The sequence below is a fragment of the Ixodes scapularis genome, unplaced genomic scaffold (assembly GCF_016920785.2).
Source record: "Ixodes scapularis isolate PalLabHiFi unplaced genomic scaffold, ASM1692078v2 PGA_scaffold13__105_contigs__length_92229423, whole genome shotgun sequence".
NCBI classification, from domain to species: domain Eukaryota; kingdom Metazoa; phylum Arthropoda; class Arachnida; order Ixodida; family Ixodidae; genus Ixodes; species Ixodes scapularis.
This window is the reverse complement of record NW_024609839.1, coordinates 74,637,759-74,654,362: the sequence shown is the minus strand read 5'-3', so window position 1 is coordinate 74,654,362 and position 16,604 is coordinate 74,637,759. Positions and strand designations below refer to the sequence as shown.

At 49.7% G+C, this 16,604-nt stretch overlaps 1 protein-coding gene across 3 annotated transcripts in view; it reads right to left on the bottom strand.

Moving 5' to 3' along the window:
* Positions 1-9,222, bottom strand: part of LOC8034161 (proton channel OtopLc) — a 28,505-nt gene extending 19,283 nt beyond the window's left edge. Inside the window, exon 1 of one of the 3 annotated variants that reach the window (XM_029970585.4) lies at positions 8,436-9,222. In XM_029970585.4, coding sequence (XP_029826445.1) covers positions 8,436-8,518 — 83 coding nt within the window. In that variant the 5' untranslated portion in view covers positions 8,519-9,222. Of the gene's footprint in view, positions 1-899; positions 1,330-8,435 lie in introns of those variants that run through there. The other 2 variants (XM_029970568.4, XM_029970576.4) reach the window with 2 other exon arrangements.
* Between the last annotated feature and the right edge of the window lie 7,382 nt (positions 9,223-16,604).

Sequence of the window (16,604 nt, the reverse complement as noted above, 5' to 3'; positions counted from 1 at the left end):
TGCTCATGTTTGCTTTGGGTTCCGAGCCTTTTGATTGGTGCTATGAAAACCTTCTGGGACTGGTTGCCTGGATGGCTCCAGACTGTAACACAGACCAGCAGATGTCGGCGCTTGGACACCATGCCGTGAACATCACCATGCCTTTCGAGCTCAGCCTGCAAGTCCGACCTAAGGTCCCTAGTACGACCCTGTTCGGCTGTGGAGTCATTCCGCCCGCTATCTCGCGAACTTGAGACCCCTTACGGCTATGGAGGAGTTCGGATCGCCCTCCTTTGTGGGGATCCTTGTTAGTCGGGTTTGGCTGTGGTCGGAGAACCCGCTGAAGATGTGATCGAGGAGGACGGCAGAGAACGTTTTCTGAGATCAGAAGTATTCCCCTAAAAATAATTATTCTCAAATTTTATAATGTGGAAAATGGGGTCCATATCACAAGAGCGAATGACATTTTAGCGAACGGCGACATTTGAGCGAATGGTCGTTTTAGCGAATAACGGGGGCTCGCGTTTACCCATCCGTCGAGCTGCGCTTTACGCCGCTTCGCGGCGACAGTCTGCGGCAACTCATTACAAAAATATGAACTCACTTGGCCCACCCGAAAACGCCGCTTCGCGGCGTCCGACTATTCGCTAAAGTGTCGTTCGATGAAACGTGGGCGTTCGCTAAAACGTCATTCGATCAAGTGAGTGCCTCCCGTGGAAAATGATGTAAAAGAGTAATTTGTCTATGTTCATAAATAAACGATTGTTTGTTAATGTCAGCATCTTCATCAACCGAGAAGAACCGATTTTTATCGTGACAATACGATGCCGATCCAGATCAAAATGGGCAGGGGTGGGAATTCTACACCAGCAGGCATTGTCGCGTAAGTCCACAAGAACCCCGGCTGGCGCGCAACTCACCTGGAGGTGACTTCATCCTCGCATTCGGCAAAGACGACGCCTTCCATCTGGCCAGTTTCACGGTGTCAGAGAACTGGAGACGAGCAGGGCACGTTCGGCGTTGTTTCGGGCTCTGTTCGGGCCCTCGGAGACAGCGAGGCTCCAGCGGCCGGGGCTCAGGACGCCATCAGCGACGTCAGGAAGCGGCACTTCCTCGAAACAGACGTAAGCCCCGGCCGCGTGATTTGCGACAACCCGGGGTCTGCTGCCGCGTGACGAAGCTGATTCAGACGAGGATGAAGAAATCTGCGGGGCCTCGGCAACAGGCACGCTGCAGATTCTTTATTGCATTCCTCTTCTTTCTTCTACTAAGGTGCATTCCTTTTTTTTTCTTCATTGTTAGGTCGTGAGCCGACGTTAATACACATCGACAGATTGGACAGATGCTAAATCTCTCTCCCTCTCTCTCTCTTCCACTCGATTCTAATCCAAGGCTTTTGAACCGCTCCGAGTTTTAGATGCTTTCGCTCGGAGAAGAATGGCCAACTTGGCGTCGGTTCATTCTTCCATGGAATCCGACCAAGCCACTTGCTGCGGATGGTTTGCCGAACGATTCTGGAGAGTGACATCATTTGCAGGGTGGAAACGGAGCGAGCAAAGACCCTTCATATTTTTGTTTTAATATTTAAAAATGAAAACGAAAGAACGTAACCTTCTTTTTCGGATGATGATGAGACCTAAGAGAGTTTTAGTACTAAAACTCTCTAGTGATATAGAGTGACGGGTCTGAGCAAGAATGATTGAGAACTTGCGTCGGAATCTTTGTGTCCTCATTTTCTTTCGATCTGTTCTTCTCTGGGCTCTGATTGAAGTTTACGATTCTTCGAAGCCGCTCTTACCCGGCGCTCCACGAGGCAGGGTTCTTTCTTTTGGATTTGATATACCTTTATTTCCTGATCCTCCCCGCTGTGAAACGAACATCGAGCGAGGCAAAATATAAACACGAAAGAACGAACGAGCAAGAGCGAAAACAACCTGCCTAAATGATGGGTACAAGGCAGTATAAGACGAGAAAGTGCGAATATCGCAACAATTCTCTTATTCAATTTCCGCCCCTGCCCGTTTTGACCTGGATGGTCATCGTACCTGCGTGCTGTCGTGTATCACTAGTGCGTGGTGAACGTTAATTAGAGACCCCGCGCTAGTAGTCGTACTGCATTGGCAAAACTTTAAATATACATATAGGCGGAGACACACCGGACGTCTAATGGAGTTGACTAATCTCTCACTGTCTAAATATACACACAACTCAACTACTTTACAATAACCCTAGTTCGAAACTGTCCAGAGGTTTCATTGATAAAATTCGCAAACTTTATTTCGTGCAAAAAAAAAACAAAAAAAAAAAACGAATTCTTTAAGGAAAAGTTAACTCCATTGACAACTCTAACCCCGTATATTTTAGTCCCCTTTCCTCTGTTTTACATTTCGGCCGCCAGGTTGTGTGCCATGTTTCGCTGCACACTTAGATGGGCAGTATGCGCCAACATAGCGTTTACGAAACAAGCCCGTTTTTCCCACACCGGGCGTGGGCACTGCGCGTGCGCACAAACCCGTCGAGAGGAGCCTGTCAATCACCTGAACCGCGGACGCTGCCAATGGCCGCTCGACTTCGCTATGACGCAAGCACGCATCCAGGGGGGAGGGGGGGGGGGGAGGCGGCGCATGGTGCTACTGTGCCGCTCTCCCCAGCATAAGCGCCTGTGGAGGCACGTCAATGCCCGCTATGACCACGGTGTGGCTATGACGCAAGCACGTATCCAGAAAAGGGGGGGGGGGGGGGGGGGGGGGTTATGGTGATTGCAACTTTAGGTGCTGTTGTGTCGCTCTCCCCAGCACACGACTGTGGAGGCTCGTCAACGCTCGCTTCTGGTGGCTCGGCATCTCGGCAAGGCGAGAGAAGATCGGCCGTGGCGGCTCAGTCTGGCGAGCGTTTAAAGCGTCTATACGCGGTGTCCGAGAAAATGCCTAGGGCTGGCGAAATTCAACCCGCGTGCTCTTTCTTTTGTGTTTCATTACTGTGTTCCAATCGCATAGCGAGAAGTATACCGAGCAACGCGTGGAGTGTTTTCCGAAGGTCGGCCAGACTTCTGCGTCGTGCCGCTCCAATGTACAGTATATACTATAAATGCGGCACGTGGACGGTGTACGTGCCCCGGCGAAAGAACACAGGCCATGGGGATGAGTCAGGTCCAGACCGCGTGTCGGCGGAGGGGGAATCTCTCGATGCCTCTGCGTTCTGACCGGCGGACGCTGACTCAGGGCTCCAGCGATCAACCGCCCGGACTTTTTTTTTTTCCCATGGCCAATGCCACCGAAGAGGTCAAGGCCTGAGCATGACGTCATCGTTAGTGAACCCCCGACGCGCCCCAAGCGGAAAACACGACGCTGAGGCTGGAAGTTCGTTTAGGCATTGCGGTGTGTCAGCGTCGCACTCGTCGTGAGACTCTACAAGACGCCTCGCGAGTGGCGATCCTGACGCAAGGTAAGCGGTGCTGTGTGGATCTACTGGTGATGACGTAGGTTTGGAAGGGGGGGGGGGGGGAGGGCGGCACGGGCTTTGTTCTTCTAGGTGGCTTTGGCGAAGCCCTGCTCTACGTGCGTCTGCGTCTGACGCGTGCACTGTTTATGCTTGCGTCGGTGGTGCGTGTACACGCGTGGACAGGCGTGGGTGAGGGAGGTTGGGAACCGTGCGTGTGCGTGTGTGTGTGCGTGTGTATGTGCGTGTGTGTGTGTGAGTGTGTGTGTTTGTGTTAGGGAGCCTACATTACTGCCGGTTCGCTATGTAGGCGTGTGTGATAGGTATGTATGTGGCAGTGAGTATATGCGTCTGGGAGACGTCTGTGATCTCTGAGCGAGAAGTTGAAAGAATAAAACACTCTCAATCAAGACAAAAGAATAAAAAAAAAGGCTGAATATAAAATAAAATTACGGCCCCAGTTTACATCGAAAATTCGATTCTGCACATTGAAATGCAGTGATATGTGGTTGACGATGGCTGCTTATATAGTGTCCTCCCAGAGTTGGATATAGTCATGAGTGTCGGAAGCCCTCTAACAATAGGAAGTGCATAAAAAAACTAGCCGAAGAGGTATCACCTCGAGATCGATTCTGTCGGATCCATAACCATAAGCCTGCGACTTTGAGAAGGGCACTGACCGCAGGCGCTTATCGGCTCTCGCTCTCTGCTGTCGGAGAACGGCAACCACAACCAGTCGACTCTGTCGTTGCAATCAAATGGTTGTTGTGGAACCAATCTACGAGCGATAAAGACCAGATTCTTGGAATTATCTCGTAGAAGCGCTGGGCACCTCCTTCGGGGACCCTACCTGCAGCAGCCGGACGTTGCTTTCCGTCGCACTTTGGCATGCAAATGCACCCCCGAAGGTCGCGACATGCTAAGGCGTCTTTGTAGGCAGGGGACTGGCGCTGAAAGCACTGAAAGACCGGCCCTGGCGTTCTAAACCTGTCAAATCGTAGAACGCGGTAATTAGAAACAGCTTACAGGCGATTCCACGTCCGAATGTCCATCGTCACAAAGTGTCCAATATTGAACGTCTTTGTCTCAATGGGACGTTTCGATTTTTTTTCTTTTTTACATTTTTGTCTCGGCGAACATCCCACGAGTGCTACGTGACCCTTTTGGACACTGACAGGACGGACGTTTTGTCCACAAGCGCTTACGATTAATACGAGACGCTTGCAATTCAAAATCCTTACAAACAAACGGTGCTCCACCGGTGCGTCCGCACCGGAAGGACTCTCTCATCCCGCACCTGCCTCGGCTGTGGGAGAACGCGAAGCACACACCCGAGCAGACCCCGACTTCGCCCGTGCACCGTCACTAAGACGAGCAGGCTGCCTGGCAGATATCCCCAAGCTCCAACGTCTCCTGTGACATCGTCTCTGCGAACCTGTCCGGCGCGCGAGCAACGTCGAAGGGGCGCCATCCTCCACCCTCGACGACCCCTGGGACCGACCTCAAGACCTCGAAGCTTGCAGGCAGGGTATTGAACCGAACCCGAACCGTGAACCGAAAACCGGAAAAAAACGTAATTTTCACGCGAACCGCAGTTGACCCGGAACTAAATAATTTTTCTCGCTCCGGAGCAGAACCGATATGTTTTCCATGCGGTTTTCGGTTCACACGCGAAGGCAGGTTGCGTGAAAAGTGCGTGGCAAAAAACACAGTATAACCTTAAAAGTAAACCAGAAAATGAAAGAAAAAAAATATTTTCGCGCAAACCGGAGTTGAGTTGAACCTAAATAATTATTTTTTCGTTCCTGAGCAAAACTGATCAATTATTTTTGCGGTGTTTCGTTCATATAGAAAGTCAAAAAACGAAAAAAAAAAAAAAGGAAAAAGGTGACGGAAAGCTTTGTAACGTTCCATTATCAGGTTTTCAGATAACGGTCGTCTTCATAATTTAGGAAGTTCGTCTCGAGAACTCAGACGAAATGAGCACAGTAACTATAAATTCTCCGGGATTTCTGGTCTTATGTATGTTTTTACAAATGCCCACATTCGTCCCAACCTTTTCTTGGGGACCGGAAGTGGCTCATCAAAGAAAATTTAACACTAGAAAATACCCAATTCGTAGGTCAGCAAAAGTGACCAATAAATGAGCCTGATTGGTGGCAAAACGGTGAGTTGGGCTAGTTGGTTTTTCATCTCGGACTAAACGCAAAAAAAAAAAAAGGACAAAGAGAGGTATAGACAACACCCTTAGTGTTGTCTATACCACTCTTTGTCCTTGTTTTTTCTTTGCGTTTAGCTTAAGCTATTTTTGGTGTTTCTTGTCTTCAATATTCTAGAGTTGTGTGCAATTTACTTTAAACGCCTTGATTTCATTGTAGAATTTAACGGATAAGAAAGCGATACAAAGGCCGATGGATATTTTAGAACCTGCACTAGTTGCCAGACTGTGGCGCATCTAATCTGCTTTCAAAATAACTCAGCGGATTTAATAATCCATCAGAAATTAAAGTCTATACTTCGTTTCAGCTTCGGTCCAGACGCAGCCGATGCTACAAGCGCGAGCATGTGGTCCAGAACAGTGCTTGCACTGCACGAGCGCGCGTGCTTGGCAGGGATGCTGAAAGCCCGGAGCTCGCGCTTGTAGCTTTGGCTGCGTCTGGACCGAAGCTGAAACGAAGTATAGCACCGGGAAGGGAAGGGGGAATTTAATCAACGGTTACAGCTACAGAAAACAGCAAAACAGCTTCAATCTCTGGTAGCAGAAACAGCAAGGACCAAAACATTTTCTCCTCAGAAACACCAACATCAAGGCGCGCAGCTCTTCTGAGCATTGCTAGACAAGGAGCCGTGGCTTTCAAGGGACGCTAACGTGTTGCAGTTTTGGGAGGGGAGAAGGGAACGCCATCCAGAACTCTACCCATTGGCGCAAGTAGCCCTGGGAGTGCCTGCGACCCAGGTCAGCGTGTAGCGAGCCTTTTCTGCACTGAAGTTCATTCTATATCGTCTCAGAGTTGCCGTCTTTCTCCGAATATGCTTGACGACGTCCTGCTTCTTCGGTCAGCTGCCTGACATTGAACCGCGCTTTCACCCGCGTCCCGAGGTGCCCCAACACTAGCTCGTTCGTTCCACACAGTAATGCGAGACTTTGCATTCTATATGTAACACTTTTATAAAATATCCGCAGCTTATATTTTGCTGTCGTCAATTGTTTTTGTAGCATATGAGTTCGAACCGGTTCGAACCGGTTTGAACCTTTATTTTTTCACATCGGAGTTGAACCGGAGCTGAACCGTTTTCCTTGAACCGGAACGAAAACCGGAACGAAAAACATTTCGGTTCGACACCCTGCTCGCAGGAGACTTTCAAAGGCGGACGCGGTTGCTGCAGCCCGCATTTGTTAGCCGCGCCTCACACTGCTAATACATCATACAAAGGAAGACTGTCTGCATACATGTTAGAAGCGTACGTATGTATGAAGCAAACGTGTTTTGAGCGTATACACTCCAGGCGTGTCTGGGGATAGTTCTGTCACCGTGTCTGCACCGGACACTTGTCTTTTGTATGATGTCCGAGCAGAGGGACTGCGGCTTTTCTTCGGCAGCAAATGAACCTTCATTCCCTCATCCATCAACAAAGAGCTCGAAGTGTCTTTCACCCGAGAATATTTCAAACGAGTCTCGAGTTTTTTTAGTTACCGATCACCAGTGGCTCTTTCTCTCTCCATTTGAGACTTTCCCACCACAGTCCACAAAACGTTTCTTCCGTAACGTAAAGTAAGAAAACGGTGCTTGACCGAAGGCAGGAGAAGAGTGTAGCGCCCATTTGCACGTGCAGTGTTGTCCTCGCGCCCTGCACAGCTTGATTTTTCCGAATAAAATCACCCCCCCCCCCCCCCCGCCCACACACACACACGCATAAAAAAGGCTCAAGTAAAATGTTCGTTAATTCGAATTAATCAGAAAAACTCCAAAATTCGAGATTACATTACCAGGTATATAAGCAGACAAGACTTCACACTGATCTCGGCAGACTTACGGATCCGCGGTCATGAGAGGTCACATTGGTTCCCTTCTAAGCCCCGGACAACTAAAGACTTACCACTACAATGTTGCTGTGCTTCTAAGGAACAGGGGTATCTGAATGGGCTAGCTACTGCTTTGGTTGTCAGTTTACGAGGCTTATGAGTTAATACTATGTGAACATTCTACAGGAGAGGCAGGTGCTCTATGTTCATTCGTAACTATTATGAGTCCCGATATTTTATGAAAATATCGTTCGCAATTAAAATTGCTTTCCGTGTCCCCTTTTTCTTTGGTGGAAATCACATATATTTATCCATAGAACTGAGGTCTGTGGGCATGACGGAAAATAAAGAACCAGAAATGCCGAAAGTTTGAGAATTGGGAAATTAACAAACAATTAAATCGGATTACTACCGACTTGCGGAGTATAACTGCGAAGAACACCGTTCTAATTTAATCAAAAATGAACTCCGAAAACGCGAAACCTTACGCATAACGGTTACACAGTGGAACTGCGAAGAAACACGGTTTGCATACGCAATTCGCACGTAGCATCAACGCAACTTTCGTGCAATTTTGTATCAACGTTAAGCAACGGCCCTAAGAAATTGAAGAAAGATAAATTGATGTAAATCCTTACACCAAACCCGACGCTGTAGATTTAAAAAAAGAAAAAAAAAAGAAGCCATTGTCAGTGTTAGATACGAGTCACACTGTATCGAAATACTGTGGTAGCCGTTCTGTATATAATCACCGAAAGGATGCAAAGGGCGCCTCTCTCAGATGCTCGGCCTGCACTCCGCGCCAGTTGCTTTCCATTCGACTGCGCCTGACGCTCGAAACTCCCAAAGTCCAAAGCATTGTCGAATATTGGAAGCACGCCGGAGGCAGGACAACTGCCGTTTTTATCCTCTCTGCGACAATAGCCTGTTTCCAGGCATCAGAAAAAGCACCATGTCGCGGATAGAAAAGAGTCATCATAAACAGATGCCCCACCTGGGAGAATCGGGATGCCAGTACCGGACGAACATCTTTTCGCCGGACAACGGTGACAAGGACTCCTGGACAAAGTAGGGCATCCTGCTGTCCCAGATAGCCGGATCTCTTCCAACCACCAAAAAAACCGAACGGGCAGATCACGATGGTGTCTCACGTCATCCCCTCCTGGCCGTTTTGTTCAGACGACAGCCTCACCAGACACACGATTGAACGGCTGGGAGTAGGTAGCACCCACTGGACTCGGTTGATGACACGGACACCGAACCCTCCAACACTCAGCGACAATGTCGCAGAGTCGGGCACCTCGCGCCTCCCTGTTCAAGAAGCGAGAGCGAAGGGGGTGTAGCTGTCAAGCAGGGACGGTTGACTCTTCCGTCGCAGACGACACACCCACTCTGTCACGCAGCGCCACCACTGCAACCAGCAACTTCGTTCACCACCACGGCCAGGCGAGCTCACCCGGTCCAGGAGGAGGAAGCCACGTACGCGGAGCACAACGCATTCTTTGCCTCCCGCCGCGTCCCAGGCGGCAACTTGCCCCTCGTCTTAAACGCGAGAGAAAAATAATACCCGGAGCACGCGTCCACGATGTATCCGTTAGATTCGGCAAGGAGTTTCACTTTCCCCCACCGGCTTCCAGCACGTTTCCGAGATGACCTCGATGAAATCCGAGACAAAAGACAAGAGCAGTTTTTTGCCGCTTCGCTCTGCAAGGGACAGCTTTCCGATCCACGCCACACGCGCGCATGCACCAGGAGAAGCAACCGCCGCTTGCTTGCTCGCTTTCTTGCTTTCCCGCGTACTTTTGCCGTTGTTTTCATTTGGGACCTCTCCCCTCCCTTCTTTCCTCCTCCCTTTTCTTCTTTCTCTTTCCCCCACCCTTGCAGAGCTCCCCCCTCCGTCCGATGCAGTCATCTGCTTTTTTTAGTTTCTATGCTCCGTTCACGCCTATGCCGACAGTACGGTGGAGGCCAGGTGCTCATTGGATCAGTCACGGATCCATCTTTCGCCGCGTGACAACGCTTCTTTTGTCCATACTTACCCCCAGAGGGCGGGGTCACGAGATGAAGGGGAGGCAGGTTATTGGTCCGTCGAGCACGTGGGTCCCGCCGCACTGTCAGCTCAGGGGTGAACAGAGCATAGTCTGGGAAGCGAGTTGCCTTCCATCACCACAGCCACATGCACAGAGACGGCGACCCGCGGTGGTGCACCATAACAAGAAGCGTTCCTTCTTTCTCTCGAGGGAGAGGAGGAACGCTTCTGAATACACACACACGGCCCGGCAAAAGAAGGGGGGCTGGGTCGTTCCCTCTGGGAGCATAGAATGGTGGCTCCGGGGCTGGACTGTCTCCTCCCGACCAGACCATCTCGCCTGGCATTCGGGAGGAAACCCCCCACATTGGGCGCCATTCATGTGTAAATGGCGTTTTGTTTCTTTTCTTTTCGTAGCGATCGTTAATCTAATTTTTCTCCCAGTTCGCGTTTGTGGGGATGGTCACGCGGGGGCCGGCGAGATTATTAAGTTGGCCATTTATCGTCTTAGTCTTTATTTAGAAAAAAAAGAGCTCACTTAATATTGCACTGAATGTTAGCGAGTTCATTGTCTAATTACTGACTCAAAATGGACCTCGCTATAATTACGTTTACAAAAATATTGCAAATGAAAAGCGGGAATGTAAGCAGTACAATGCTCTCTGGGGATATTTTGACAATTCCATATTCGAGAAAGGCCGATGTTTGATACAAATACTGTCAGTGTTTTATTTTATTTTGTTACTACGCTTGATATAACAGCATTTCATACATGGCGCGCAATGACAAGCCCGCGTGTTGAAACCGTCGTCACCGACAACTTAAGAAATACGGGGCGTGGCGTCAACGCAATCAGGCACGCCAAGCGTTTTTGAAGCTGTCAGTGACGTCATAGTCGAAACCCGTCGGCCATGCTTCAGAATGGGTGTTTAGTTTCCCCATCAATCAAGCAAGTCGCGAGACGTGCCTGACTTTTTGAATTATCGCTGGTGATACGTCACGGCCGAGCGCCCCGCTCGCGTGTGTCATAGCGAGTGGTCACGGGATTACGCTTCCTCCCCGTGTTAGATTACGTCATCTGGGGCGGGGGGTTAGGAGCGGGAACGAAGCTGCTCGGGGCGTCCGTGGGAACCGGAGGAAAGGGGAGGCCGTGATTGATTCGTTGGCGTCATGCGTCCATCCAGCGAGCTCGAACGCTGTATTGTCGCTGAATATATGACTTCGGTGTATTCGTAACATTCTATAGTCATGCATGGCTTTGGAACTCACATGTTGTAAACTTGTGTATCATGTAAGTCGTGTCTAAATTTAGTGCAGACACCTCCGTCTGTCCGTCCGTCCCCCCCCTCTCCCCCCTCCCCCCCTCCCCCCCCCCCCCAAAAAAAAATGTTTATCACGTGATTTGTTTATATTGACGAGACCAAAAATCCGTGTCTTTGCATGACATCCCCGAATACTTAGTCTATATTGGCGACGTGCGCGACCGAAAGCGTCGCTGTGGTCGGCCTTCCACGATTGGCCCAAAAGCTGACTATGACGTAGGAAAGGGGATTTATCATCGACGGAAATAAGAGGAATGAAAGAACTCTAATTTCGACGGTGTTGGCAGTGTTGCTTTGAAAGCGCAATGATTTCAAGCTTCCACCATGCTATTTACAAACACCATCGAACTTGTTGTTCGCAAGGTAATGACGTCACAAGGGGGAACCATAGGAGGGCGCCACCAAAACATCTCGCCGCTAATAGCGGGGCGTCTATTAGCGGCGAGATGTTTTGGTGGCGCCCTCCTATGGTTCCCCCTTGTGACGTCATTACCTTGCAAACAACAAGTTCGATGGTGTTTGTAAATAGCATGGTGGAAGCTTGAAATCATTGAGCTCTTAAAGCAACACTGCCAACACCGTCAAAATTAAAGTTCTTTCATTCCTCTTATTTCCGTCGATGATAAATCCCCTTTCCTACGTCATAGTCAGCTTTTGGGCCAATCGTGGAAGGCCGACCACAGCGACGCTTTCGGTCGCGCACGGGGCTATACGAGACGTGACTATGTACCAGCAAGCTCACGTGCACCCAACACCGCCTTGAATAAACGAAGCCCGTGCACTCGTTTGACGTCATCATAGCAAGATGGAGTACGGATGCAGATCGGAGACGATTGCGGCGCCAGCGTTCGGCTGAGCTTCGTGTCCCATGAGAGCGTCGCTAGGGTATCTCGGCGTGGGGCTCGGGCCCAATCGCCGAGTTTGCGCCATCCGAGTGTGATAATGCGTTACCGCGGAGGTAGAGGAGGCTGTTTACAGGCTTTGGTTATTCTGTGTTGGTCCCCCTCCCCAAACGAACACGATACGGTTAATCTTCGGACCTGTTTTGAAGGTTAGAGGCACTGAAAAAAAGTCGATTGACGAAACTACTCTGGATGTCTGCTTGACAGTGGCACCAACATATATCACTGGATGGATGAATGGATGCTAACGGTTTTACCCTTAATAACGGGCGGTAGATCGCGCCACCTTGCCTAGAAATAAAAAAAAATATGCATGATGATTCTTCACTTTGCCCTTTTAAGCCAATTTTCATTCCCCTCATACTTTTCGTAACTATCACCAGGCAGTCTAAGATGTCGCCAGGATGCCTGTCTTAAACATTATATCGGTTGGCAACATTCTGGAGGGGGACTGTTCGCTAAATTTAAACACGACAGTGTACACTGTGTGCAGGAGCGGGCGGCGTCTCGGCTCCCGCCGCAGTCCATTTGAGGGACGCGTCAGAGAACCGGGATTTTTTATATATATATTTTTTTATTATTATGTTTACAACATAAACCGACACTTCTTCCGATTCCGGAAACAGGTTCCGAGGTTGACGAGCGACTAATCGATTCGCTAAATAATATTTTCCTGGCAGTTCACGTTACGCCCGGTCCCAGCTGCGTGTGATTATGCGTCTGCATTTATCCTATTGGCGTTTCTGAATTTATTATCTTTTGGAGAAGATAGTCGGGGCACGGACCTATCGGAAAAATTCAGAGACCTCACCAGCTAGCTTGCACGCCTCCAGCGACAGGCAGCTCGTGAAACGCAGGGCGTGCCGAGCATCACATTATCGCTTCTCAGCCAATGAGATTGCAGCATTTGCTAATACGGAGCGCAAGTTCGTCTGCTTCTTGTCTAGGGGTTGGGGTGACGTCAGAACGCCCAACCCTGATTGGCTGACCGAAAAAAAAAAAATTGGGGTAGACCTCAAAGTAAGCTGCCTTGAGGTCTACCCACTATCCTTCAATCAGAGCCAATCAGGGTTCGGCGTCTTTCTGACGTCACCGCGACCCCCTGTACAAGAAGCAGACGAACTTGCGATCCGCATAAGAACGTCGAAGAACCAATCACGAAGCGTGATCAGGATAGGCCACGCCCTCAGCTCAATTCTCTGACGTCACGCCACTGCCGTGGCGCTGCTGTCGGCTCTGCGCATGCGCAGATGCTTCGCCTCAAGCGAATCCGGTTTCTGCGCAGGCGCATTGCCCACACGCGGTGTGGGCAAACGCGGGCTTGTTTGTAAACAGTTTGTTGGTGTATAGGAAAGCTCGTAGCGTCCATTCGCTTTCGCTGGGCATGTGCCCGACTACGACTTTCCTTTGTACGACGAAATTCTATAGCATTCATTGATTCGTATAAACGAGCGTCTCACCACGATACGTCAAATAGACCGGATAAGTTTATCGTTTTAAGCCGTATGCGATCTTGAGACTTCGTTATATATGCACGCCACGAGCATTGTCAACATTCAAATGACGAATGTCCCGTTTTGTATCGTTTCGATGCAAGAACTCAATAAATACTGGTTTAATCTCAATCAGTCAGGTGGGACGGAACAGCAGTACATTATATCGAACCCGACTTCCCTCAAAAGCTAAGATGCACGTAGCTCTGCCTTGGCAATGCGCGTAACTATTAATACAGATTTCTGCCTATCCGGTATCAGGCCTCCTAATGCGCAGTAGGTATCCGCAGTACACCATTTCAGCTTACTGTGCTTGCATACGCGCGGCGCGCGCGTATGCGGAGCGGCAGTACGCATTCCTCCACATTCGCACCCACATCGAAGGACCTGACGACCTTGACGTTGTCCTTGAGGTCGTCTTAGAAGTCGTCCCTGAGGTCATCCTTGAGATCACCATACAGATCGTCGTAGGTTGTCCTAACATCATCTTTGACGTCGCCCTCTAGGACGTGATCCGACGTCGTCCAAAAGTTCGTCCTGGACATCGTCTTCGACGTTGTCCCCCAGGACGTTGTCCTCGACGTCGTCTTAGACGTTGTCCTTATGGTCGCCCTTGAAGCCGTCCTTGAGGTCTTCCTAGAGATCGTCCTTGAAGTCGCCCTAGAGGTAATCTTAGAAGTCGTTCTAGATATTGTCCTCTAGGACGTCGTTCTTGACGTTGTCATTGGGGACTTACTTAAAAGTCGTCCTAGAGGTCGTCTTAGAGGTCCTTCTATAGTAAGTTACAGGTTAAGAAGGTAGCGGCAAATGCCCCTCAAGGGGATTCATATATCCCTACGCCACCTCCTCATCCAATAGCGTACCATCGTTTCCGTCCAACGCGGGAGGAGGGTCTTGCCTTTCTGTAAATATTTGCCTAATCTTTCGACTTTGACAGCGTTGTGGAAGCCACAAGAGGGAGATTAGAGTTTTCCCGCTCCGATGGAAGCAAAAAAGACTTTCGGAAGTTAGATTCCCCCTTCGATGGATACAAAGGCTAGGATCAGGAGCTCGGTTCCCGCTCCGATTAATACAAAGGTCGCTTTCTTAAAAAGTGTGAGTCGGAGACAAGTTGGCATCACTCTGTAGCCAATAATTATCCATTCAAGTGGAACTAGGGGCGTTTCCAGTGGGCTGTTCCTTCGACTGCGGAGGGATTTGAGACTGGCGCATCACGCTTGTGGGACCAGCTTCTCTTACATCCTTGACTTGTAACCGACTATAGATGTCTCACGTTCTAGGCACCAATTGACGTCACAACCTATGACCAATTCAGTTTCCCCGCTAAATTCGGCGGTGAGCAACGATAAATGGTATCGTATTTATAAATAATCACCCCTGCGTTTTTTTTCTTCTTTTTTATTTATTTATTTATCTATTTGGTTCTTCGGGCTTCAAAATGACAGAAGTCTTTGTATGAGCCACTTAAGTAAAAAATATAGCATGCCTTTGCTCACAAACTTTCGTACATTGATAACAACATGCATACATCCGAGCACACAATCTTACAGAAAAGGTTAAAAAACGTTGTGGTAGTATATGCGTACAAGAGTGATTCAACTTCGCGTTTAAAATGTCCGTAATTAACAAAAATATCCACAGAGTTAGTGGACATGTCATTAAAAGTAAGTGGAATGCGAATAATGAGATACTTGGGGACAACTTTTCTTGGCAATGAAGCCAAAGCTATGGGTACCCGTGCGCTCGCACACATTGAGCGCCTATCACAGCTGTGATCGCGCGCTCTTCACTTTTTCGGAAATGCCAGAAGTTGTTCCCTTACGTCGGACCGCAGCGGACGCTACGAGCCATGCCAGCCAAGCCAGCGCTACGAACGTGTCACGTGACATAACATAACTGTTCGTTCCTACCAGAGGTCACGTGACAACCACACGGCATTGGATTGGCTCCGATGGCTCGAGCGTCCGCTGCAGTTCATCGTAAGGCGAAACGGTGAAAAGGTGGCGCCTCAGTCGGCTGTTAGTCAGCGCGACTGGTGGCCATAAAGGGCAACACTGGGAAGGCCATGCCACCAAACGACTACTCGGCACGAGTGCTGCATGCGTGCCGGTTCGACAGGGTGTTCGGGCCCTCGAGCTCGAGACCAGATCCAATGATTGCGGCCGCGGTCCGAGCCGCAGCCCCATCGCTCATACACCATACAAAAGACACGCGTGTTCGCTGCAAACATGTATGACAGAATAGACCTTTTTTAATTTTGAACGGATGCATAGGTTATGTGTGGCCGACATTCGCTGGTCATGTGCCGTGAGCACGCACGAGCGCTTCGTCAGCATTCGGAGTGTACTCGCATCGAAACGCAATCCAAATGAATGTTCCGTCAGTGTTCGGCGCGTACTCGGAACCAATCGCGTCGGAAGCGATGGAACCAGCTAATGACGGCTGCGGATAATCTATGCATCATTTCACAATTTCGGAAAGGGTCCATTATCGGCCGACCCGCCTGAAGAATGTTCGAGGTCTGTTTGCTTCACGTATGTTTCGAACATGTCTGCAAACACTTTTTATGACCAACGCGGCGGGACCGTCATACAAGGAGGAATCACGCCACAGTCTCTGCACCATACAGTTTTTTTTTTTTTTTTTTTTCTTTTTGCGGAGCGAGAGAGGGCGCTACCTGCCGAGCCAAATTTTGCTGCGCGGACGGTGTACCACGACGTGGGCGCCGTCGACCCGGTTCTCCAGTCGTGCTTATCTCAAGTATGCCGTATCACAGGGAGCCAGTACAAGACGATCGCGCGCACGTTTCTCCGCAATACAGATGTACAAACGTACGTAAAGCAAATACCCGTCCGGATGACTTCCACCCCGATCATCCAGGCTGACGGTGCAGTGGAAGTTAAACACCCGATGGACCATTCAGTCTATCTTTCGTTACGAGATCACGCTCCCGCTCATTTAAACCCAAGCGCAAATAGCGGGGGTCATGTGATGAAAAGGAGGCGGCTGATTGGTCCCGCGAGCTCGCTAGCTCCCGCCGTGCTGTAAGCTTAGGGGCGAACGGAGTGCTACCGATGTCGCGCACAAGATCTGCATGCGCCTGCCAGACGCAAGGTCAAATTGTTTCGACAGAGACATCCGCGGCTTCGGCGGCTGCAAAGCTATAGGTAGGTCTCGGGCGACATTTACATGCGAAGATAAGCCGACTTGGAGGAAGTTGGGATTAACCTTTGGCTCGGAATCGACAAATCTAGGGCCTTCGGAGAATTCCGATGGTTCACGCCGAGTCGACGTCATTAGAGATACGAACGGATCGACGGCTGTTTCACGGCTAAAACAACGCAAAACGCAAAGAGTCGGCCTTGCCGAGGTGCCGAACTCGGTTACAGTGCATGACTGTGGTATTTGGATTAAGCG